Below are 27,957 nucleotides of genomic sequence, written 5' to 3'. Positions count from 1 at the left end.
TAGCGACCTGGTCAGAAGCGGAGAAGGTGGCGCCGACCCTCCGGGGCCGAGGTGGTGGGCAGAACACAGGGTTCTGACACCAGAGTGCTCACTCGACCTCGAGCGAGCGGGATGTTTTCCCCTAAGGACTGGCTGATCAGTCGCTCGTGGGGCTGCGTATCCCCTTCTAGAAAGACATGGTGGGAGAACCCTAAAACATTAGGGTCAAAAGAGATCTTCAGTCAGCAGCAGGTTCACATTAACGTTGACACCAACACATCTGTCCGAGGAAAACCGGGTTACTCTTACAAGACCATTATTTTTAAAACCCAGAAGGAAACCCATCGTGTGATGACGGAAATGCAGTTCTATTCAAACTGACAGGTTATTGCAAATACGCACGCCAAGTGGTTTTGGAAGGCCAGACTCCTTCACTGTAATAAAGTTCTTATAAGTTCCACAAGGGCAGAGACTTCGGTCTGCCCGCTCTCTCTCCCTCCCCCCTCAGCTGTATCTCTAGAACCTAGAACTCTAGAACTGAGCAAGAGCTCGTAAAGATACCCTATTTAAATGTCCGTATGATTACAATAATGACCACAGGGATACTTTAAGCACTTGCTTTCAAGAAGAAATATACACTGAAGACCTCTGTGTATATTTTTACAATGTGTATGCCCACTTTTACTCTGCAATAGGAAAGTCTATACCAAATAGTAACAGGAAGACATCTTCTGAGGTTAATTTTAAACAGTCCAACAAATTAAAATGACATAATGAGATGGAGTTAGCATTATCCCTGAACTGACTAAATGCAAAGGGAAGACATAGGGATATCATGTCCTTTTAATATCTAAAAAATATCTGAAGATACAGTTGTCCATAAACTGACAGTTATCTCAATATGAAATTCAAAATTATCATGAAGCCAATTTATGAGTTAAGGATTACTAATTAAAAACTGATGTTTACACCGACAGTAGTCTCTCCTTATCCACAGTTTTGCTTTTCATGGTTTCAGTTACCCGGTCAACTGTGACCCAAAAATATTAAATGAAAAAATTGCAGAAATAAATAATTGATAGGTTTTAAATTGCATGCCATTCTGAGTAGCACATGAAATCTCGTGCCATGCCTACCCTCTTACCCGATGTGAATCATCCCTTTGCCCAGTGTATCTACACTGCAGGTGTGTTACCTGTCTGCTAGTCACTTAGTAGCCACCTCAATTATCAGATCAGTTATCAGAAAGGAAGAGAGAGAGAGAGACACTACATTCACATACCTTTTATTACTGTGTATTGTTTTAGTGTTCTATTGTATTAGTTATCATTGTTAATTCTTACTGTGCCTAATTTGTAAATTAAACTTTATCATAGGTATGTATGGATAGGCAAAAATATAGTGTGCATAGAGTTCCGTACTCTCTGCAGTTCCAGGCATTCGCTGGGGGTCTTGGAAAGTATCCCCAGTGGATAAGTAGGGACTACTGTACAGCATTGGGAAATAGGTTTACAGCTGTTCATATAGAAAATAATACAATAATTAATAACAACACAAGAATAAACTTTCCCACACTCACAACTGTAAACTTATTTTTGCCCTACCCTGTATATATGCTTCTTTAAAACAGGTATGGATTTTTGTCTTTTCTTCATTTGCAGTATGATTTGTACTTATTTTACAGTGATAGAAGCTTGTACTATTTCAGGTTAATCATTTCTCACCAGATCTATTTTTTTTCCTCTGACATGAACTAAAAGTCTCTTAGTAACAAAACAGTTCCTGCCAACAGCCAACCAATAACAAATATGAAAGCACAGACCAAAGGGGAGGCAGAAAAAACTTTTCCTGAAAGAGAGGTGTAGAAGAGAGAGGAGTGTGGCAGGAAGGATGAATCACAGGCAGAGAAACTGAGGCAGAGAAACTGAGGACAGCTGAATGCACTGTGAAGAGAGAAGAGCAAGGTTTTGAATATGAGAGACAATGGCCCCAAGTACAGCTTGTTTTAGTCAAGAGGAAAGGAGACTTAAACAATAAATTCTGAGGCAGAGGAGTGAAATCTCGAGAGAATCTAGGCGGTGGAGCCTTTATCTTTTCAATGAAATGGTGGGGCTAAGAATGTAAGAATGAAAGAGATGAAGGACAACCATAATAGAGAATGGAACAGAAGAGGATGGGAGGTAAGTAGAATGATAGTCACAAATTTTCTTTACTGAGCATCAAAACGAAGCCATCTATACATGCCAGTCACTGGGGCTATGTGTGTTTACATATATGTATGTTTGATGTATGTTCGTATGGCTGAATGTGATTTTATATATATATATATATATATATATATATATATATATATATATATATCCCCATATGTATATTCTTTGCTTGTATATCACAACAGCTGTGAGAAGTGTTATTATCCCTATTTTATGGATGGAAAAACTGAGGGTCATAGAGTGACTTGCCAAAAGACAGAGAGAAACTCAGCTAAAGGCAAGATCCACACACATTTATGGAGTCCCCAAATTTTATCTTTTCTGCCTATTGAGGTAGAATACACTTCTATGATGAAAAAAAAGAAAAAAAAGAAAAGGAAGTTCACACCCCTGGACATACTGTTAATCTTGTCAGACAATTATAAATATATGTCCAAGTATTAAATTTTTTAGCAAGATTTCATAGTATTGGCTTCTGAGAGTTGGAAGAAACAAAACATATTGAAAATGGCATTTAGTGAACACCCAATCTGCCATATAGGTCTATATATATCACATATTTTTAAAACAAAAACAATGAGTCTTCTGGAGAAAAATTCTAACTAAACCTCAGTGTGTCTGACTTAGTCCACCATCCATAAATCCATATCCAACCACTAAGTTCATTCCATGCTTACTCTCTTCATCTACGACTAGTGTTTAAGACATGAACTTAAGTAAAACACATTTCTCACCAAAACCTTAGTTGGTTAGTCAGACATATTGTGGTAAGCAGACTTGCAATAAATTGCGTCTGTTGCTACTTAACAATAGTTTTTAAAAGACTTTTTAAAGGATGAACATGCATGTGCTATTTAAGGTCAAATCCTCAAAATGGTTCCTCCTATAATGGCCATGACAGGCCTAAACAAGCTCTTCCCAGCAGCATTGGATCGACATAAAATGCACACTCAAGAAATTCGAAATACTAGTCCTGAGGAAACATCTCTCCATTAGGATAGAGTGTAGGTCCCACAAGATGAGGCCACTATCATAAGATGCAGAAATGGAGCTAGTAGTTCACTGGGTAGAATTCATATGAAGGTGAGAAGTTAGACTTTTACTGAGGAGTTTCCCCAAAGAATCTGAAGCACTGTTTTAAACAGCTAGGCACAGACGTCAGAGGTCTGTTCTGCCTGTGTTCTATATGCAAATGATCAACATGTCTTTCAATATATTTTCTTAACAAGGCTGTTCGTCATAATTTGTTTAGGCCAACAAAAGGCCTTCAAAATTACAATCCTTACACAGCAAATTGTTCTAGAAGCCACGGCATGACTGTGTAGTATGACGCCTTTGGAGAAGTCATTAACTCCCAAAGGCTAAAAATCAGCATACCCAGCATTCACACTGTGACCTCAATGCACCTGTAGTTAGATGCCAACTCAAGGTATAGTCTAATGAAATGAGAACTAGCCAAAGTTTGAAAATCCAAAACATTTCTTCTTTTGTAACTAGCTATTCAACAATTCACTTTAAAACTCTGTATGTAATTTACACTCCAATAAAAATCAAGAAGGAGCTGTCATTATAACCAAACCAGTCTACACACCTGAAAGGTTTGAGTTTTCTCAAAAATCTACAGGCAACACTCTGGCAAAAGGCAAGGAGATACCCGATTGGTGGTGTTACTCTTATATCAATTAGGGGCAAAGCAGAGGTACAGTCCTTAGTTCATTCTAGCTTGATGCCTGTGTCGGTGGCCAGAGCTGTTTCATGCCTGAGGCGCGAGCACACGCACACACACACACACACACACACACACACACACAAACAAATAAAAACCTACAGGCAAAGTAAGTAAAGGCAAGAGCAATATGAATATGGCCCTTAAGCAGCAAATATCTGATATTGGGAGTCATTTAAATCCTGCTATTTTCACTGAAGGGAGGATTTGTATTTACAGATATTTTCAGTGCTGCAGAGTGAGAGGCCCAAATATCACTCATCAGGAGTTAAGCACCTTTAGTTGATTTAGAATCATCAAACATTTTGTAAAACTGTATCTTTTTGTAAACAAAAAAATTATTCATTGGTACATCCTAAATACGTACAAAATAAATAAGCATGAATAAAATGAAAAGAATGCATTGAGGAATTTTTTTCAGTCATGTCAAAATAACTGAAATTGTGTGTGCGTGAGACAGCATAGTTATAAATAATGGTTGAAGATTAAAATTTAGTAAGTTTAAGGTGTTTACAGTGCTGGTAAAGAGATTGCAATTGGTTGAGTTGACAATAAAGAATACATAAATAGAAACATAAATAGTATTATTTAATTTATTAGTATTATCTATCTATCTACCTACCTATCTATCTAATCAATCTAAAATACTAAAACTCTCTGCATCTCCCCCTTGCTCAAAGCCCAGTTCCTTTGTAAAACTGAATTCCCACTTAGCACTTTTTGAGTTTCCCAGATCCTTTCTCATTCTAACTTCTCTCAATAGTTAATATCCCCAAAGACCATTAGCCAGTAATAAATTCTATCTCCCTTCCCATCTCCCTTGATGTGACTAATACCTACTCATGTTTCTGACCCCAGCTCAGAGGTAAATGTCTTCTGGAAAACCTTCCTTTCTCCCTGCTCACTATTTTACTCCATGACTAAGCACAATAGTTTGGCACATGTTTGTTAGTTGACTGAATCAATGTGTTATACCGATTCTATTTTAATCAAAACTATTTAACAGCTTCACTGGTGTCTTGCGTCTACCCTCATAACTTTCAATCTGTCTTCCAAAATGCTGTCAAAGTGATCAAACTTAAAATGAATCATGTACGTCCAGTTTGAAAGTACATTCATTAATGGATCATGGAATAAAGCAGAAAGTAAAAATCTGTAGCATGGCCCACAAGGGCATTCATAACATAATTTTTAAGGATTTTTCCAGTCATATTTTCAAACTTCTTTCCCATCTCCTGTATCCTGTTCTCTCTTCCCAAATAGGTATGGTTTCCTCAAACTCAAGAGGATATTTCAGCCATAGCCTGTTTGGCTCAGTGGATAGAGCATTGGCCTGCAGACTGAAGGGTCCCGAGTTTGATTCTGCTCAAGGGCACATGCCTGGGCTGTGGGCTCGAACCCCAGTAGGGGGCATGCAAGAGGCAGGCAATCAATGCCTCTCTCTCATCATTGATGATTCTATTTCTCTCTCCCTTTCCTTTCCTCTCTGAAATAAAAACATATATATATATATATATAACTGGATTTAATTAAAGAGACACCTGTTTATAAAATATTTCCTAAGTCATCAGCACCCCACTCTTTTCCCTGTGTTCTCACTGTATCTTGTGCATATTTTTATGATACTTGAATATGCTTATTCATTTAAATCTATTTCACCCTACATGCTTTCAATAATAGTTGGATGAATAAATATGTTAATTGGATTTTTGGTGTTTCTTACAACTATGTAAAAGTGAACAAATATCTCACACTCAAAATATTAAAAAAAGTTTTGCAGAATTAGAGGAATTACACAAATGAAAGATCAGCAATCCTAATAATTTCTAAGTTAACTCAACAAATACCTTTGGTTGCAATATACAAGTAGACTCTTAGATTATCCATTTGTAGGAAAACAATTTTTAAAAGGCATTATTCAGATAAATAACATACTCAAATAAAATATTTGCATATTTAGGTACTATGTTCATTGTTAACATAATCTCAGAAACAAATTATGAATGTCCTAGTATGTATACAAAAATAAATATGCATTTAATTCTCTTTTAAAATCAGAATAATCACTAAAATTTCTATGTGAGATTTTTCTTGATCCCTAAGATATAAGGGCTGCCTCACTCTTGTTTTTTGTTTTTTTGTTTTTTTGATGATACTATTCCCACATAGGTGATTTATTTACACAAATATCTTTCAATATCACCATCTGTGTATAAGAGCTGATCTGATCATATAAAATCCGAGTGAAGGCACCCTGAGTGCGTTAGTAAAACAGAAGATGGCTGCACAGCACAACACCGAGCCTACCTTTCTGCATCAGCAGCAATGCCTTTCCTAGTCTGTTTTTGGAGGCTAGATCTTTCAGATTTTCTGGAGTGCCTGTGGAATGAAGTGTTAAAGAAATAAAAAAAAAAATATGATGAATAAGGCTGCGGTAATATCACACAATGATAAAAGCAACAGGCATGAAAAATGGTAACCATCTTACCTAATGGTATTGTCAGTCAGTACTTTTTAAAATGAGATAAAAATTAGAACTTGTACTGTGTGGAAGACACAAATTGTCCAACAGGAGACAACAAGCTGACATTCCATTAGTCTAGATGGGCAAGTCAACAGGAATGACTTAACAGGGATGCCTGCTGAGCAACTGTGCCTCTCCTAATGAGCAAACAAGTCCGATGGCGAATGCAGTGATGACAGATGTGATGACAGCAATGGTTTAAGTGCAAATAGACCACAAAGGGGTGAATGACTTCACTTTTACAAGGTGAAAGTTGGTGTTACAAAGAGGTTTCCTTTATTTCCCTTTTCCTCCCACAGAATTATGAAGAGAAGAAAATGCCATAGTGAAACATTTGATATAAGTAAGAGTATTTAAAATTAACTATTAAATGATCATAAAGATGCCTTTGCAATTATGTATGGCTTCTTTTCCCCAATCATATAGCATTTTAAAAAGCCAATCACGTCACAAGTCAAAGAACTAATAATGTCCCCAGTTTACCCCATGACCCAAAAGTACATATGTACACTGAACATTTGGGACTCCAAATGCATTTTCCCAAAGAAATAATGTTTATATGTAAAGCTTATATCCCTAAGGCAGCTTACATATACCTACTTAACCTAAAATGTGTCTGGACTACAATATATTTGAAATAAATATAAAATATCATGGTGAAGAAACTAACATACCAAGAACAAAAACAAAAAAAGCCCATAAAATAAAATTGTATTTTACCTGTCATTGATTGTCTATAATTTATGCTATTATTCTTTCCCAATATTCCTTCCTTTCAACAATGTTAAAGAGGAAACTGCTTGTCTTTTTTTAAAGATATAATTGACATATAGCATTATATTAGCTTAGGTGTACAAACACTGATTTGATATTTGTATGTATTGCAAAATGGTCACCACAATAGGTCTAGTCAACATCCATCACCACACAAACTAAATGTTTTTTTCCTGTGAAGAGAACTTTTAAGATCTACTCTCTTCCCTTTGCTCTGCTTACTTATTAGTGTCAGATATCCTTAGTGTTAAATATATAATATGCCAAGCCCTGTTAGGCACTAGGGACACAATTCAGAGTACCAAGTCTGCCTTCACAGGGTGTAGAGACCTCTGGGTCTGCTCATTTCTTCCAATTGGCATTACGTTGGTAGAAGACAAATAAGCAAAACTACAAAACCCCTCAGACTAGTAATCCATATAGTATGTTCAAAGATGATACCTGCTAAGACAACAAAAAGTAAACCAAGGCAAGAAGGGTCATAAATGTGGGTGGGAAGTGGCTGGGGGCAGCTGCAATTCACCACTTTACGTAGGGTGCTCAGGGAAGGACTCCTTGAGTCGGGGACATTTTAACAAAGACATAAGGTGAAGGAGTTAGCCATGCATATATCCAGGGAAAGCATGGCCCAGGCAAAGGTAACATCGAGTACACAGGCCCGAGGCCAGTTGTGTGCCTGGTATGTTCAAGCCACAGTAAGGAGACCAGAAAGGAAAGTGCTAAAAGAGGAGCATCAGATGACAAGAGACTGGGGTGGGGGGAGCTAGGGATGTGGAGAATCTGGCAGCCTTTGTACAAACTTTCTAACATTGCCTGACAAAATACTTATAGGCATATTTTAGAACTTGTCTGCTTTTCCTCCCACCCCTAGTAATTTCTATGAATCTTTCTAGACTCAGTGAGAGTTTATTTACTTCCTCTGTAAAACTCTTAGCTCTTCCTCTTCTCATCTCCTAAATCTGAATGATTGATATATTAGATTGATCATCACCATAATTGATGATGCTGATGACAATGATGATGATGGCTCTAATATCTAACACTTGCTGCATGTTAGCATGATTATGTACCTGCATTGTCTCATCTAATCATACCAAGCCAGCCAGACAGGTACTACTCTTTTATCCTTTTTTTTTTTTTTGTAAGAATAGGAGATTGAGGCTGAGAGGTTAAATAATTTGCTCTAACCCACGTAGCTATTACATGTCAAACCATGAAATGAACTGGGTCCGTAATAACATCCTATGCACATTGCATCTGTAGCATAAATAATACCGAAACGTCGTAACTAAAAGCTTGGATGCTGGGTCAGACTGCCTCAGTTTAATCTCTGTGCTGTCTCTGTCTAGCAGGGTAATTTTAGGTAAATTACTTAAACCTCTCTGTTCCTGTTGTTTCCCCACTGCAAAGTGGCAATAATAATACTACCACCTCACAGGTTATGCTAATTCTAAACATATCAATATTATGTGGCATTTGTATTTCAGTAATGATAGTTTCATGCTATGATGTAGAATGAGGGTTTGTGGTAGTTACAGCACTGCTTAGAACAGCAAGGGGTAGGTGCTTTAAACATATTAAATAAGATTCAATACTTCCTAACTGGGTGATAAATATTAATAAAAAAGTTCAAACATCTAACTTTTTAATTGTTTTCATTTTTAACCATCTTAAGGATGTCCTTTTTCCCCCTCTCTCTTTAAATGCCATAGAAACTTATTTTGTTGAATATTCTTCTAAATATTTCTATACAGGATATGTACTTATAATTCTTCCAACCACTTGGAAGAATCTTCAAATTGAATGAAAATGATATACACTTAATTATGATAATTCAGTAAAAAGTGAGACTAGAGAAAAAATTTTAAAATTCCAATGTATTTTCTACCCTGAATCCCAAGTTATAGCTGAGAATATACTGTAATGCTTGAAACACAGGTCTTTCTAGAGATAAATAAAAGCTTGTGCTATGTAAATGAGAAAAGGTTAGAAAAAAATCAACCTATATTTATGTATTATAGTATTGAAACTATTAATCATGTAATAATAAAATGCATCACAGTGTAATAAACTACCTCCTACCTTAAACTAGTCCTTCTAAGTTCCTTGTGGTCAGGAACTGTGTCTGGTTATTATTGTAACATAAATACAGAGCACATAGTATCTGCTTAACAACTATTTGTTGAGTGGATGGTTAAAAACAGTAATAGTTTGAGTACTATACTAGAATTTGAGAGTCTAAAAAGTTAAAATAAGTTAAAAAAAACTAACTATAAAACTCAGTTTACATCAAGTGAATTCATAAAGAAAACACAACTTTGCACTGTTTACTAAGCTTCAGTGTATTATAAAATACCTCAAATAAGAACTGCTCTCTGGTTACTGCCTTATGTATAATGAAGTGTCAGCCATTATTACTGGATCAACGTATGTTACTCATGATTCAACAGGGAGCATAAATCAATTTTAGAGTCTAACTAGTGTCTCAATTAGATTTCAGAGAGTCCCTCTACAAGTATCTAAGTTTACAGAAGAGAAAACTAAGCCCTAGAAAGTTTAATTGACAACCCAAGGTATAATAATTAGTTGGTGAGGAGACCACCAGCATGTCCCCAGGTTCTCTGTCCACTATGCCACTCAGTGACACTGAATTATTTAATGTTTATTGAAGGAATCCCTGAACAGAAGTGAATGAAACAGAGTTATACTGATTTCATCATATCTTCTTATTTTGAGTTTTATCATGCTTTTGTTATATTAATTTTTTTATCATTTAATATCATTTACATTTTTTATCATCAATGCAGTTAATTTAAAATGTATTAAAATACATATTTTTCTAACTTGCTACTCACAAATTGTGGTTAATCGGAAGCCACAAGTATACCGACATTATGATTCATAGTTATGTACATAAAGGTTGATAGAAGTTACTACTTATATATTAAAATAATGTTCTTTACAAAGGGATACATTGTCATTGGAATTATATTCTTAACAGTCTCAACATTTTTGGTAACAAAGCTGCAAGAAAATTTTCACTACATTTTTTAAGTCAGAACATTTCCTGAGGCTATAAATTTCTATTTCCCCCCCATTATTATTGTAAATATCCTATAACTTTAAAAATTACTCTTATATTTAGATAAAAGTACTTCTTTGTGAGTTCAAAACAAATTTATTGAACCACTTCAGATGACATCAAGATTGGTTACTAGTGAAACTCAATTATTGAGAAATTACAAACTGTGTGTGTCTGCATACGATGAGGAATAAGAGGTCAACTAACTGCTTTCCAACTTACTAGAAAATTCTCTGAAGCAAAAGTTTACTTTTAAAAATTAAATATTATTTTCAAAATTGTCAATGATGGCCCCAAACCAGGATATCCGAAGTCTGATTGTATGAGTTGTCACTGATTTTAGAATATTTTCCAGCTACCCAGGACAAAAGCCATCTTATCTATATTCACTATCTGCAAATATAATGCCAAGTTCACTTCATTTGCAAATTGGTAGAAACTTCTGAATGAGTAAAAAAACTGATAAGAGGTAAATGCAAGTGTTAAGTTTTGCCAAGTGGTTGACATAGCTACCTTATAATTTTTGATGAAATAATGTCTCATTTTTACAGTTACATAAATTTCATAATAAAAACTTATTGCAAATAATTTTCTGTTCCTTACAGCAATAAATCATAATATCAAGGTATTTGAAATACATTTTTTGTTTAACAAAGAATTTCTACACCAAAAAGTCATAATAAGAGAGTCAAGTATATATTCATAATTATGTATTAGTAATAATTTCCTTTATAATCTTACCTAAAAGGGGTATTTCTGAAGCTTAAATCTATCCTTAAAGTTATGTATGTAATCCATGAAATCAAATATAATTTACAATTCATATGTCTTTATATGATAACTAATTTTCATGTATATAAGAACTAAAATCTATTATTTGGATTCTGTTTTGCTCACACAGGCCCAAATAAACTTACATTATGTTCATTACAAAAACTATCATCTTTAGTTGTCCTGTACTCAAACACTGATTACATAAGATTAAATTATCTGACTCACTTGTTTTGGAATAAATAAAAGGCTTCTCAGAATTGCTTTTTACAGAATGAAATGTAAGTTCCTTGCTAGCCAGGACCTTGGCTTTTATAAACACTATTGTGGCTTTAGCCATTAGAATAGTGCACACAGTAGAGGCACATTAAGTATTTGTTATAAATAGTGAGTAGCAATGTGGAGATAAAGTTTTATTTGATTTATACAATTATTGTATATTCTTATTTGAAAAGACTTTAAATTTATAATATTTTTAGATGAAAGATTTTGCTAATTTTTCTGGTCCCAGAAATGTTATTCTATAAATCAGACAGCAGCAGAAGAAATAACTTTTAAATCCAAAATATATAAATATAAGCAATAGCAACAAGTAAATGATAAAATATCTCAAAAGCCTTCATAAAATAGCAGTTTGTGATCTTTCCCAACATTTGTAAAATTATTTATTGATTTGTTCTGACAGTGTTTAATGTTTCTTTCAAGTTGAAATCCTGAAGATGTTTGGACTATGGATATAGAAAATAAATGATATTACTCTTAAATAAGGTCACAATTACTCAGCTCTATACACACATACTTAAAAAAAAAAAAAAAAAAGGAACCAGTACACTGGCATAACTAGCTGTTCTATTTCTGAAATACCATATATGCTGTCTACTTAACAAAAATCACCAATGTGTTCACTGAATTTCTGCTTACACCAAAAGAGAAGCATCCAAGTCAGGAAAGATATTTGAAGATAAGAACTATATTAAAATATAACAAGCACCATAAAACAAGAGAACTGAGTTAACTTCAATTGAGGATAACAAATCAATGAAAAATATATATTGCAGCACTTCTGATATATCAGAATGAAGTAGATTCAAAGCACGGATGCTTTAAAAAAAAAACAAAAACAAAAAAACACAACACCCTACTTTGTAGACTGACCCTAACCTTTGAAAGCCTTTGGCGTAAAAACACAGTATTATATATAGGAACGAGGTGTTCTACTCTAAATCAGACATTTTTAAATATACCCCAAAGCCTGTACTTTATTAAAAACAAGCTTATGTGGTAACAAAACAAGACAACTGAGACTACACCATCAACCAATAAAACAAAGAATAGGTCCGGACAGATTTTAACATATTTTAAAGCACCTGAGAATTTTTAGCTATTCACATGTAAACAAAACAACAGTTAATTGTGTTCTTCGAAATTGAAAACTATGAAATAGATGTTCATCCTTAAAACAACTCTTCCACTGGAATCAACCTTCTGTGTTTGCACGCTGCCATTCATTTCAGGCATGCTACCCTCATGGCACTAATTCTGAGGTGCTTTATTAAAGCTGGATGCATGTATTGATGGAATCACAGCACATCTGGCTCTTGCCCCTGAAAGGAAGCATGTCATAACCAATATTGTTCTTGGTTATCCTTCACTTTGTGGCCCACTAGCCTCTGGAAGCCACTTGTCTGTGAGGAGGAGTTGACTAGTACCTGTCATTCTCCGGAGAAGCATGCTGGATTTGAATCCTGGGACTAGGAGGTCGTCTCCTATCTAGGGAAGGGGACCATCTACCCCTGTTTGCCCAATGAACAAGACAGGAAAAAACAGGACATTTAGTAACTCTTAAAATAAAAGAACATATGGAACAGTAGGACTGGAAAAGCACCCCAAAAAGGCAAAGTGTAGATTCTTTGATCAATAATTCATCTTTACAAACTTTGAAAAGACAAATTGCAATATAATACTATAAGAAAATAAGATCTTAAAACTTTTAAGTGAATTAAAAACCAATTTATTTGAGAAGGTATTTGAAATCTATTGAATGTAATTTTTTTCCTTTTATTTATTTTTTTAAATTTCTTTATTGTAATTTTGTCCTTTTAAAATGTACTTGTGTTTTCATACCTAGCTATACACACATACATATGTATGTAACTTTAAATTTAGAAAGATGCATCCTTAAGTATCTGTCTTATGCTTGAATAAAAGAGGTATAATAAGCCACCCAGGCCTATTTGATAGTAGGCCTTGAAATTACTGGATCAAATGGTAAAGGTAAGATGTATAGCTTTAATTCAAAGTAGATACAGTTTAAGTGGAAGAAATCAAAATGTTCTCTAGTGTGTAAACAATGGCATGAAGAAATCATTTGTGTGGATGCTAGCAGTGAAGTCTTAGCAAGTTTTCTTGGGAAAAACTGCAGCACTAATTACTGAAATTTAAAAATTACTGATGAATAAAAACAAGAAACACAGATAGGCGTCATCCTAAAATGGCACTACCTTTAATAAAATGTGTAATCTTTACTTGCAAAAGTAGCTCTCCATTGGTTAAACAGTTGTCTTTCTTTAATTTTGGCACTTATAATAATACACTTTTTGTGATTAACATTTAAACAAGTGTTTGAAACTTGGTTCATTCCTCTGTTAAACTATTTTGATATTCTGCCTGTGTATAACCACAATTTAGAAGCCACTGGTCAAAAACTTAAAAGTGGCAATCAGGGACTGAGCAGGCCAGATTTGGAAAATTTTGTATATCAGATATAAACACATGGAACAGGATAATTTCTCCATATATTGGCTTCTTCATATGCAACAAGGGATAATGGAATGATCTTTAAGGACTCATCTAGCTGTAAGATTTTTTAGTTACCCAAGTAGACTAGCCTAATGTTTCAAAAAAGAAATCCAGCCTTTTTTTTTTTTATATAACTTGGCTAACTGGATGTTTTAGACAATTTGGACAAAATCAGAAAAGTGCTCTTAACATGTGATCAGAATATCTGAGGTCAGCAGGTACTTAATTCAGAAAGCTCCTTGGAAGCCTGTGCCTAATCTGTCAGCTCTAGGTAGACTTGGCCCGAATCAAGCAGGGCTTTAGAGGAAGCTGTGAAGCAAATAAAGATATTAAACAGCAGAATTTGGACAAAGGAAAAATTGTGTAGCATGTATTCTTAAATGTGTTATATGTTTGTAACATTAAAAACATCTGACATTAATTTTAAATTACATAATTATTTAAACAATTGGACAATCCAATATGAATGCTTTAAAATGTATCGTTTTTACTTTACTGGCTTTTCTTCTCCAAATACAAAAAAAGAGAAATACTTCTCAAATAAGTGAAAACAATGACAACTGCAGTGTTTCTACATTGCTATATTCAGTTGTGTTAAAACTTATGGTATTATTGAAAATACAAAAACATTGAGTTTTGTATTTTTGTAAAGTAATAAGGAATATTAACTCAACAGGATTATGAATAACCTTGCTTTCTGAGGCAAAATTCCAGTCCCTGTGTTGTTTATTTTGAACACAAAAATAAATAAAAAAATGCTGTAATTATTGAACATGCAGAGAAAGCTGTGAAGGAAAAAGGTGTACACTTAGAAACAAGCAATTGTGAATACAAGCCATTAACAGGTAATTTTTGAAGAAATATTTAGCATACTTCATGTATATTTGTACACTCAAAGTCCTTCTGAATATGCTGATAGGTAATACCAATATAAGAATTGCCTTTGCTTTTTCCTAATATATTTTATATTATGGGAGTTGGATCAATCTATACCGAATTCCCTACCCCCAAATAACAGATATTACATACATTTTAGTATCTTACATTTGTGAGCTGCAAATAGACTAGAATGTCTTATATGCTTTTAAAATGTATGTAATTTCCTAATCCTTTCCTTCTATCGCACTAAAGAAAAGGACCAAAATCAAACTCTTTGTCCCCTGTGATTGAGCCATACACACAGCTTCAAACATGGCAGGCTATGTTGTAGTTATTAGTCATGAAGTTGAACTAAGCCACCCTAACAGCTGGCTTATGTTACATTTTAGTACTTTAATATCAGGCATGCTAAACTCATTAACTCAGGAACATCTACCTTGTTGGGAGCCCATCATTTTCACTGGACCCCGAATAAAAAAAGAGATTACCTTGATGTCTATGGGACTGAATTAAAAGGCTGTGAGCTCCTTGCATAAGGCACTGTAGTGTTGTGTTGTGCTAAAAGAGATACATAAATTTTGCGTAGCACAGAATATATAATCAATAAGAATTTATAAATATTTAAGTAGATAATAAGGAGATAAGGCTCTAGGTTTTGTGGTAGTACAGGTAAAAAATAATGAAAACCTTAACTAAGAAATAAATAGTTGAGAGGGGACCCACTGATGAGATATAAGAGAATTAGAACTTACAAGACTCGGTAAGCAATTAAATGGTTCTTATATTGTGGCTTTTCCCTCAGCACTATACACCTTAAGACAAATATGTATGTATTTAAGTGTGTAGTTAATATATACACTTTCATATGTACACATCTTCCAACAGTGCATATATCTTGGCAGAACATGGCCAACAGCTTCATTATCCAAAAGAGGAATTACATGGCAATATGAATCATTCATTTCACAAATAGCACAAATAAAATATTTGTGGACTATTATGATATTAGAAACCAAATCTGAATAAATGATTCCCATGGTTCATTTTAGTCAAGGGGGAGTTATAGTGTTAAGAAAGGTTTTATAAAATATATGGCTATTTGACTTGTATTTGTGAAGAAAAAGTAGAATTTTAAAGTGGATAACAAAGGAAATGGGGCATTTTAATCTTAATGGAAATAAAACTAGGGAGACAAAAGTAATACAAATTATTAATAGAGCTTAGGAGGATATTTAATGGGATCAAGAGTGACAGTGGAACTGGAGATGGGCTGAAATGTGATCAAAGTGAAGTTCTGTTTTGAGCATTTTCAAGGGAATTGGTAGAATTCACTGCTGCAGGATTACTGGGGGGTAAAAAAGGGAAGTAGTAAATATAGACTACCCTTTGATGAGCCTTCAGTAAGGTTCCGGTTTTTATGAATAAATCAAGGGAGAAAATGAAACATTTGAGAAATGTAACTGTTCTCCAGTGGCTCTAAAAATTAGTGTCCCTGAACATTTAAGCCACATGTGTCAAACACAAGGCCCGCGGGCCAAATCCAGCCTGCCAGGCCTTGCAATGTGGCCCGCACCGCGCTGTCATCACTGCACTCCGCTGTCAGTTTATGACATTGTCAGTTTATGACTGTTCAGTAAACCATTCGGCCCGCGATTTAGGCTGGATTTTAGATTTTGGCCCCTTCTCTGATTGAGTTCGACACCCCTAATTTAAGCGGTGATTTGTTCTAAAACCTGGGAAAGGATAATACACACCTGTAACTTACTCCTTTGCAATCAGGGGAAAAGGGAGAATGAATGACCTCAGACAGGCCTTGGTAAAGATAAAGGAAGAATAGGGCCCAGATCTTGTAAGCATGCAGTGATACTTGCTAGTGAAAAGAGAAAGGGGTGCCCTTATTATAAGTCTTCAGTAGGATATAACTTGATCTTTTATGGTAAATAAACTCAATATTTCTTGATTTATGGGTCATGACTGAATTGGGGAAAGGAATAATCCACAGCAATTTTGTTATTTGTGTACTCAAAAGAATATAAAATGGAGGCGCTCAAAAAACGGAAAAAGTGTTTCTACATGAATTATTCTGAATTTATCTGTTAACTTGGGCCATACCAGCTTCACAAGGGAAGAAAAGGTGGATCCGATGGCTTTGGAATCCTTCAGAAAAAGAATATGGCAACTGTGCCTGCTGTTCCTTCACTTTGAATCATTCACGAAGTATGCTGTTGGGCATTAAGTCTGATTTGACAATTTCATCCTTTATATGAACACAAAACTTCATTTGTTTTCAAAGTTAGTGAGGATACTTCAAAAGCATATTAAGTTGATATAACAGTGTATATTATATTCATCACAATGGCTTAAAGTCAGATCAGCAAAGTGTTTAACTTAGTAGTTCACAAAGTTATGGAAATATGTTATTATTTTAAGAATATGAAATTAGGTTTTAAATATATTTTCTCTAACATTTACCCACTATGCATATATTAGACATTGACATAAGAAACTTTCTGTTCAACCAGAGAAATTCAACCTGGAGAACCTTCATACTCTCTGCACATCCTGCCTAGGGACTTCAGGTACATTTTTCCAAAGAGAAAAATGTCACCACTGTTGATATTGTTATGTTCTGCTTCAAATCTGCTTATAGGTGTGGGCACAAAAGGGCACTTAGGTCCATATCCTTCAAACCAATAAGCATTTACCACTTTGATAATTTTCTTTATTTAAACATCTCACCTTATTTCCTTCTTGGAAACAAAGTAACCCAAATAAAATAAAAATTATTGATAATATCACTCCCTGCCCCCTTTCATTTTTTAATAACAAATTTATTTTTATTTGATGTATAGAATGAATATAGGTTTTCAATCACATTTTTGTTTTTCTATTAAATGTAAATATTCCCACTTAGACTTCATGATGACCTGACCTTCATGATAACTGAGGCCAGATTATTTTTCTACAGGGTGAGCTGTTTTAAGGGTGTTATCTGAGAGACTGATGTATGAACTCTGTGGCTTCTGTGTCACCAGGGAACACACGCCAGATAATCTTCAGCCTGAGAACAGACTTGTGCTGTCCAATATGGCAGCCACAAACCACATATGGCTATTGTAAAAAAAAAAAAAAGAAAAGAAAAGAAAGAAAGAAAGAAGAAATGCAAAATATCTAATGAATAGTGTTTAATTGAGTACATATTAAAATGATATTTCATACATACTAGGTTAACTCAAGCATTAAAATAATTTGATTTTAAATAATCTCAAAAAGGCAATTATAAAATTTTAAATGACACGTGGTTTGTATTATATTTCTATTAGATAACACTGACATATATGGTATAAAAAATGTTAGCGTGATGTTATAGTCAGAAGTGTCTACTGACTTAAGCTCTTTATGCCCTTGTTTTAGTACTAACCAGAAACATATAAGGAAGTAATAAGAATTAAAAAAAAATTTTCTCATTACTATTGTGTTTATTTTTGGAGTTAATCTGTAACAAAATAAAATAAAATACTATTTATTGTGCCTTTTGAAGAGTCAGTCTATAGTTATTTCAACTAAAATTCTACTACAAATGTAAAAAATACAAAATATAGTTAATTTTACTTTTCCTATTACAAATTTTACAAATATAAAGAAGACAAAATAAAGGGATTTTTAGTGGAATCCTACAAGGACACTAAAAAATGAGTATGTATACTTGTACCTATTATTCCATTGTATAAATAAACTTCTGATAAATAAGTGAATAGAATCAGACCAGTTATATTGCTAAAGAAAAGCTTTAAGCAGCCTCTAAAGAAGAAGGAGCTTACATTAGCATGATTAAATATTTTTCTGCGGGATTTGTAGACTTAGTATGCAAATTTCCATTGGGTAGCTTCTAATTAAAAACAGGTAACAATTATAACCAAGACTATCAATTATAACCAAGTTTACTGAAATAGAAAGTTCCATCATAATGGAAAAATTAGTTACTCACACTTAGGATGCAGTGTAATAAGCACTGAATACATTTTAATTAAAAAATATAATCATTTACTAATCTATTAAAAGTTTTAAGCAAAATTGTGTTTATATGCACACATATATTTTATGTGTTTATTTATTTATTTATTTATTTATTTATTTTTATATATTTTTATTGATTTTTTACAGAGAGGAAGGGAGAGAGATAGAGAGCTAGAAACGTCGATGAGAGAGAAACATCGACCAGCTGCCTCTTGCACACCCCCCACCGGGGATGTGCCCGCAACCAATGTACATGCCCCTGACCGGAATCGAACCTGGGACCTTTCAGTCCACAGACCGACGCTCTACCACTGAGCCAAACCGGTTTCGGCTATGTGTTTATTTTTTAAGAAATCAAGAAATCTATGGTGAACATACCATTTTTTGTTATTAAAATATAATTTAATGCAAAACTTGTTCTATATCAAAGAGCAGACTGGCTAAAAAGTGAATGGGGGAAGGATTCTATCTAATTAGGTTTCTTGTTTTTAGGTATGGAAGTTTGTTGTTGAACTTATAAATACTTTTTCTCAGTTGGACTAATAGAAAAATGATCCTCCCCTTCAGATAACTCACTGGACCTTATAACATTATCAGCATACTGAAGGCTCCCTGAGTAGTATGTAAATAAAACAACTAAAAGGCAACAGAAGGGGAAAAGCGGCAGCCAGAAGCAGCTCCAAATTATGCCACACCATTTGCAACAACATTCATGGAAATATGTGTATGTGGGCCCTTGGGTTTATCCACATACGCATATCTCTCCAAAGACGGGTACAGTAAGGGAAGGGACAATGTAAACAATTAGCAAAGTGAACATGGATGAATAAGCCTGCAAGACTGACATGAAACAACACAAAGTGATTAGAAAGAAAAAAAAATCACTAGTACAGATGACAGGAAATTAAGAAAGTCTTCATTTTATACCTTTCTCGTTCTGGTGAATGCAAACTAGTATCTGGTCTCAAGCAGTTGGTACTAGCACTCCTAGCCCTGTCAAGGGAGGGCTGCAGTTCACTAGTGCCAGTGCATTGCATCCAATGGTAGAAGAGAAAGACAAAGAAAACAAAGAAAGGAAGACCATGTTAGAGAGTAAAGCATAAAATAATGTCCCCTTTACACAAAATGTAGAATCACCATGATTCAGTTCACAAGGGTGTGAAAGAGCTGACAGGATGACGGTGCAAAATTTTGTTTAGAAAATGAAACTAAACAAAGATTATGCTTGAATTGCTTTGCATAATTTTTTAAGAAGGTTCTCAGACTGAAAAATGAAACCAAATCACACCTGGTTATGAAAACAAAACAACACACACACACATTCACAAAACTGGATACAAAAAGCACTACAACAAAATGCCTAAAACTTCATTACCAAGAACAGATGCCACACCAAAACAAAATGAAGGACATTAGAGGAGAAAATTTTTATAACTCAGCTAGACAAGGGAAGTGGAAGGAAGGTAAGTCTTCCACAGGTTCTTACCTAACCAGTGTTTCATCAGTAAATCTCAATACTTTTGAGTTAAAACAGAAACGATGAAGGGGAAAGTCCTGTCTAATCACTGATTCAGTTTGAGTATGTGCAGGCAGAACTGAATGTCACAAGTTAAAATCATCCAAAAATAAAATGATATGAAATTAACTATTATAGGTAAAATAAACAGATAAAACAAGAAATAAATGACAAAGAAGACAGCTAAAATTCTGACATTTGAGTAGGACTTCATTTAGAGGAATCCAGAATTCATGTTTTATAATTAAAACTATTTTAGATACCATTAATTGAATGTTTCTCTGTGTTTAATTAATTTCAAGGAAAATGCTAAGGCTTTATTAAAATGTAAATTTGCTGTCTTTAATGGGCACAGGATTAGTTTGTAACTGGGACTCACTGTTATGGCTCTTACTGCAACTACCCCAGTGAGAACCATTCTGTAATAAAGGCATCTTGGGCAGTAAGGTTTTATAAGGCCTACAATGTCTGAAACATGGCCACACAAACATTCAGGAAACAGAAAGATATATATAAAGCAAATTTTACTAGGGTATAAAGAATGTAGGTGGCCTATAAAGCTACAAACATTGATGGCTATTTTGCTGTTGATTTTTTTTCTCAAAATAGGCAAATTACTTATTTGAAGGTAGGAATAGGATAATTAAAATATTAATCATAGACATCTGTCTTCATAATTAAGATAACTCAAAATTATAATTCAATTGCTTTAATTTGAAAAATATCTGCTAACTACTCTATGTGAATTATCAATATTTTCACTTACTATGTAATTACTGATTTAATATTATGCCTGCTTCCATGGAAGTAAATAACTCCTAGCTCAAAGTGCTAGCCAAATATTTATGTAATCTGGGAATCAAAATATGACTAGGAGTTAATATTCTAATAATTCAATAACTGACCAACATTGTAGTGATGAGGTTGATCGTGGTACTCAATTAGGAAATGGCAAAAGATCAAGAAGCTACTCTAGTGAAGCAAGTTTTTTCATTAAAAGCTTCTAGATTTAAACCTGATCATAGGTATAATCTATAATTGAAAATTGGGTGAGATGGGCATTAGATACAAACCAGAATATGAAATCTCATGTAGCAGGAAATGACCAAAACAAGTCCAAACTTTATCTGAATTCCTTTAAAATCAATGAGGGTTTCTGAACTATCTATATCATCATGAGCAAAGTAATTTGTTAATCAACTTTTTGATAATTTAATAAATTGCTGACTGTGAAAGTCCATTGTCCATTTTGGCTTGCTTTAAAGTATGATAGAGAAGGGAATAACATTTGCTGAGCACGTCATAACATCAAACACCCCACTGGGTTAGCCAGGTGTATACTAATGGTTGAATTCAAGGAAAACTCTTAAAGCTTTTGTTTAAAAATGTATTAGAGTACAATGTTCAAACACAAATTGAAGACAAATTTTACTGGAACTAATGATTCTGTCTCTTTAGAGACAATAAATAGTTTTCAACTCTTAACCTTAGGCAGCTATCCTTGGTAACAGGATGCTATATAACTTCTAATCAATTGATTCATAAGTGATTTTTTTCAGGAACAGGGATCAGCATAGGATGGGACAGTGAATGGAAAACAACATACAATTTACAGTATGAAGGTCTAAGTGACCGCCATGGCTTTGCCACTTATTGACTGTTAACCTGGGTAATTCAGGTCAAGTGGTTAAGCCTTTTTCTATAGGATGTTGTGAAAATTGAATGAGAAAACAGGTAAAAAGTATCTAGAACAGTGAGGCAGCCACAATATTTTCTGTTCAGCATTATTTTCTGAAGATATATTTTATGAAAAAGAGTTTGATGGTTAAGTGATGTAAGGAAAAAATGACTTAATGAGAGGTTTCTTTAGTGCATGACTTTAATGTGCTGTGCATATTAAATCTCTAGGGAGGGGCTTTAATTTGCAAGGTTTCCAAAATCTGTCTGAGTAAATAACTTTTATTGGTAGAACATCACAATGGACTAACTCCTCAGAATATATTTTTGAAAAAACTGGTTTAGTGGAAAATGTTGAATAGGCCTGTTTTTGAATTCTTTCTCTGTCCCTTATCAAATTAAACTTTCTTGTCATCTTTCTTTAGCTGTAAATGAGAATAATAATATTAATATCACATAGTTACTATCAGGAAATTGAGATAAAGTATATTAAATACTTAACACTGTGTTTGGTACTCAATAAAAGTTATTTTCCTTGTTTACCGGAAAAGAGTAAATCCTCAAATTTTATTCTGAAAATTCATAAGTGAATAGATATAATGTGTTCTGAAGATATGACTGTACAAAATGATTAAACTACTGGTATGTCATATCATGTAAACCCTGATATTTTACCTTTAGAAGTAGAAAATAAGAAAACTAAAAATTTATATAAATGTGCCTAGTCTATTTAGACTATTAGTGTGAATATGTTAGAAATTCCCACTCAGGTACCTAATAAACATAAAGTTTTTAAGGTTTTTGTTTGTTTGTTTGTTTGTTTGTTTAGTTGTTTTTTTACAGTTATTCAGATTAATAGGACTTTGAAAAACTTTCTGAATTTCTGAAAAAACTGTCTCTATTAAAAAACTATTAGTCATGAAGAGCAACTAATAGTAAGCCCAGACAGTTGAGCATTATAAAGGATGAGTTAATTTTTTTATAATATTTATGATTTTGTATATTTTCCCCTACTCCACAAACAGAACTAAATTTTCCTTATTTTTCCCTGTGGCACTACAAGTAAACATGGCAGTAGTTATTAATAGGACTTTATACATGTGAAAAGTTAAAACAATTCTTCTTAGCATGATCATATTTGCATTATTAAGCAGAAACTCATTTTCTATGTACCAGTAGGCATAATATATTCTGCATTTGTCCTTGCATTGCTGGTATTCCAGTTTTAGCTCATTCCTACTTAGTTTTTATTGGCCAAAATATTTGGAAGAGTTTGTCTCTCTGTTGGTTATTTCACTTCCTTATCTTCTAACTCGAAATGGACAATAAATATTTACACACCGAATTCTATGAGTAATCTGTAAGGGGATTTAATTGGATGTGAAATCCAAGATGAAAGGAGATGAAAATAAAGTATAGGTTCTAAGCTCCAATACAGAGGAGACTATCAGATCCCCTTTCCTTCTCAACTTTAAAGAGGCATCATATCATTCCCTGCCTTTAGAAAAAGTTTGTACTGCAGCATTTCTGAGTTGATGTGATGAAGGAAGGAAGAGTTAGAAGTTAGCATTTTAGATATCCTCTCTTTATCATGAAGGAAGTTGAGGCTCAGTAATTAAAAAGTGTAAACAATCAACACAATCAATTTTTCTCAAAGTGCATATAAATCACAAAATTGAAAAATAACACAAAAAATAAAAAATAAACTGGTAAAGATTTTATTAAAAGCTATATATATATATATATATATATATATATATATATATATACACACACACACACAATATATTCAATAGTAGATCCCAAAAGGAAATTTAAAAAGGCTAAAAGAAAAAGCAAACTTATAATCATGAAAACAATAACAGTGCCATGCACAGTAGTTCAGACCTCTTGTGACTAGACAGGTGTGTGTATTGGGGTGGGGCTGCTCAGAGTGAGCCCTTAGGATTTTAATTGCAGAAATTGGCTCCTCAGTTTTAGGAATGTGAAAACAGTTCTGCAGAAGCTCACCAGTCTCTGAATTTTTGAGCATACAAATAGAAAAGTCGACTGCCTGGATCAGAATTAAAATATATTTGGAAGCTTTTCCACAGCCTCCATATAAAATGAAACAAATTTTGAATATTTGGGAAAATAATTTTACGTATTTGTGATTAGACCACTAGGGAAAAGACGGAAGAATAGTAGGATGGGAAGAGAGTCATCACACACAGTTAGCATTACCAAATCCCTGTATTTACCTGGTAGTATGTAGGCATTCTGCACTTCGTCCTCGTTTTGCTCTGGGCAGCATAAGAAGCTCACTGCACAGACAGGATGGGTGGTGAGTGAGACAAATAAGTTATGAAGCATTAAATGACATGGGATATGCCAATGGTATGCCGATGAAAACATGAAGAGGGAAGAAACCAGATTGTCTGCACTAGCATACTTGCTTGAGAAGTTAAACAAAACACGACAGTATTTTTAAAAATTTAAACAATAAAGTACAAACATTACGGTCAAAGTCCTAGCTGTTGCTGATTTGCAATTGTATTTCAAAGTGATCTTACAGAATATAAAAGCAAAACAAAACCAAGCCTTCCCTAAATAAGACATAGAAATCTATTTCTAATTCTAGACACTTGGACTATTTTAATAACTTTAGAGAGGCCTATAAACTTGGCCTTCCTCATAATGATGGGAACCCTAATTTTTTACAATTTCTTTTAAGCAACTTAAATCATGATAGTGTGGTTGGCTTTTATAGCCACTAAAAATACAGTACTACATATTATGTTTTGCCTTAGCAAACCAAGAGTATATATATTAAAATAAGATTATTGTATTTTAAACTTGATACTTTTTGTATATTCAAATTAATTCAACCCTATTGAATGCCTTGGGCAAAAAGTCCTTTTTCTTCCTCCTCACCTAAATTCATGGTGGTCTCAATGATTGTGAACAAAAAGGCCCTCATTCAACTCAACCCAACTCAAGCTGAGCAGTGTGGAATCCTATTCCTCAGAGCAGCTCCTGTCCCAGGAGCCAATGTAAGTTCCCCCTCTGAAGGTCATGCACCTCCTCCCACAGTACGATGACAATTAGGGAGGTAAGAAGCTCTATCTGAGTTCTGTATTCTTGACTACATGGCAACCATTTAGCATTGCTATCATTCCCCTACTCCTCCCTGAAAGTTTCTCCATTTCAAAAAGACAGAAGAGAATATTCAATAGGTGAGTATTATAAAACCTTAAATCATATCCTGAGCTTGTGGTCAGACATATTATTACAGGTATAGTCAGTTTGGAAAGTAAGTCTGTGGGTATGTAGAGAGTCACAAAGCAGATTTTTAGTAATTATGTCCAGGATATATTTTTTTCATAAGAATCCTTCTCAATATTTTCTACTTTATAGGTATTTTATGGAAATATAGTTTATAAAAAGTAGGGATATAAAAATATTATTATTGATGTTTTCACAGAAACTCTGCAATGTTATCTATCCTTCAGATGACTTGCATCTAAAAATTTTAATAATATAAAATACTCAATTTTATAATTACATAAAAACAACCCACATGCTACAATCAACAACATATAAAATATTTGAAGATTTCTTATATGAGTTCACTTCTATGATATAGGCTAAATCAACAATAAACTGTACATTAGAAAATAGCTAAACGTAACATTTTGATTTTTTAAAAAGCTGCCTATATTATAACAACCTAATATTAGCCAAGTGAGAAAAGTTCAGTTTTGAGTGATGAATTACTTTTACTCTCTAATATACTATGCCAAGATATCAACCATACATTAAAAAAGAGCAAACGATGTATAATGTTGCAATCATAATTTAAACAAATACCTGTCTTGTTCAGATAAATACTGACTATCCACATCTCTGGATCTGTGATCAACTGGACTTCTAGAGGCATCATGGTGTCTGGTTGGAGAACGTGACCTTCTTGTTGGATGAATTTCATCTAAACTCCTAAAATGATTACAAAAAATCCATATGCATCAAAGGGGATCATCTTCCCAAATCAGGCAGGCAGACTAACTGGGAAGACATGACAGTAATTGGCAAACAACTGACATAGCTAGAAAAGCACTGGGATCATAACCAAATAACTATTTCATCAGTAACTTTTAAAGACACGTCTTCTCTATGAAAGCTCTGTTTTTCCAACCTTCTTTTGCAATTCTATCAAAAAGGACCATAATGTTTATCTGCTTACTTTACTAAAATTTCAGTCAGGGCCAAAGGAAATAAAGCAATATATTACTTATAACTTCTACACTTTTCCAAGTATTTAATGTACTTCAAAAAGACAATCCTAAATTTCTAAAAAAAATATATTCCTCCTCTTAATCTCATTTTTCTTTTCCACTTTTCTCTACAGGTCTGATTCATTACCATATGATTTCTCATAACAGAAGAGACAACTAGCAAGCAGAATACAAGAGAATTATTCAAAGACAGTGCTTGGGACATAAATTTCTTCCACTCCTTGAGATCAATGAACAGCAAGTTGCACAGAACAGAATGTTGAGATGAGAGAAGAGAACTTGGACCATGGATAAAAAGGCATTTTGCTTACAAATGACTGGGGGAAAAAATTATTGCCCAAACCATGATTTCATTTCAGACAGAAGCATGTGCCAGTTTATAGTGTTATAATAAAAAAAGTACTGTCAGGAACACGAAGCCCATCTCCAAGCTTACCTCTGTAATGGCACATTTGGTAAACGTGAACGCGGCCTTCCCTGATCATCGCCGCGGTGAGGAGATACTGAGCGTGAGCGGTGATGGGTTGTTCTTTGCTGTTCTGGCACAGTTAATGTTGTAGATTTACTTTCTCTAGCACTAGACCTATAACCTACTGGCAAGAGTACACACAAAAAATTAGTCAGTATTATATAATGTACAAATGTTAATGTGGAGATAGCAAATTATATCTAAGGGAGCCACTGACATATTAAGATAAATGACATGCAATCAGTACTATTAGCCATATCTTCAAAGCTATTTCGTGTATGTACAAAGAGTGCAACAGATACATCCATAAGAACAGGTTACAGTTTGGCTCAAAGGTACCATGAAGATATTGAATATAAATAAATATGACAGTTGATGCCTCAGACATTATAATGAGTTGGGATACTATTTTAATTTAAAGAATGAATGAGTAATGTATTGCAACACAAATCAAGAAGTTGACATAAACTAGAGTTGATATACAAGTCAATGCTTAGAAACTTGGTGTCTCTTTAAATATTTAAATTTTTCTTCCAAATTTTTTTGAGTTTCAGATAATTTCACTAATAAATAAATGGAAATAATTTCATTCCAATTTTCATTAACAAAGAAGAGTAGCAGATCTTCACTATTACAAATACTGATCGTGCATTTTGCAAACCACAGATAGTATTGCAAATTTCAAATAAAAACAATGTATTGGTGGAGATGACTATGACAATAACACAGAGATAATTAACTCTCCCAAAGAAGCAATCATCAAATCTAACTCAGACTTTGGAAATTATCCCATAAATGTGTTAGTAGTAACATAATTAATACAGTTAATATAATTTCAATTAAAAATAAATTCTAAAAGTGATTCTCTGTTTATATTATCTCTAATTTTAAGATAAAAAGTAATCTCAAATCTATAGTAGCAGTTTAGTTACATTTTTTAACAGGGTCACTGTTTCTTCTTATTAAAAGTGAAATATTAAATTCTCTGGCTAAAGAAAAATAATTATGTTTACAACTACATAAAATGTCCATGAATCATGAAGACACTACATTTAATTGGGCAGCTTGAACTGTTGTTCACTTAGTTATTAATAACTCCCATACGCTATTAAAGGAAGACTAAAATTCTTCAACAGTTTATTTTGTGTGTGATTGTATGGTATTTTGACTAAGCTTAACTGAGAAGCTAAAACTTTAAAATTTTATAAAGTGCAATTTGTCAATATTGAGACCAAAGAAACTCAACCATTTTGTCAC

At 33.7% G+C, this 27,957-nt stretch overlaps 1 protein-coding gene across 49 annotated transcripts in view; it reads right to left on the bottom strand.

Annotated features, from left to right (window-relative positions):
* Positions 1 to 27,957, bottom strand: part of RIMS1 (regulating synaptic membrane exocytosis 1) — a 389,052-nt gene that overhangs the window by 87,557 nt on the left and 273,538 nt on the right. For 11 of the 49 annotated variants that reach the window (XM_084889208.1, XM_084889221.1, XM_084889177.1 and 8 more), the window contains 7 exons: positions 26,668 to 26,824; positions 25,807 to 25,932; positions 24,198 to 24,260; positions 19,692 to 19,781; positions 12,779 to 12,862; positions 6,226 to 6,297; positions 8 to 190 (listed from right to left, as the gene is read on the bottom strand). In XM_084889208.1, the coding sequence (XP_084745334.1) occupies positions 8 to 190; positions 6,226 to 6,297; positions 12,779 to 12,862; positions 19,692 to 19,781; positions 24,198 to 24,260; positions 25,807 to 25,932; positions 26,668 to 26,824 (775 nt within the window). The remainder of the gene's footprint in view (positions 1 to 7; positions 191 to 6,225; positions 6,298 to 12,778; positions 12,863 to 19,691; positions 19,782 to 24,197; positions 24,261 to 25,806; positions 25,933 to 26,667; positions 26,825 to 27,957) is intronic. The other 38 variants (XM_084889192.1, XM_084889190.1, XM_084889193.1 and 35 more) reach the window with 20 other exon arrangements.

This window comes from Pipistrellus hanaki, assembly GCF_964339955.1.
Source record: "Pipistrellus hanaki genome assembly, chromosome: 7".
NCBI lineage: Eukaryota > Metazoa > Chordata > Mammalia > Chiroptera > Vespertilionidae > Pipistrellus > Pipistrellus hanaki.
The sequence above is the reverse complement of the archived record's forward strand: the minus strand, read 5'-3'. Positions and strand labels throughout refer to the sequence as shown.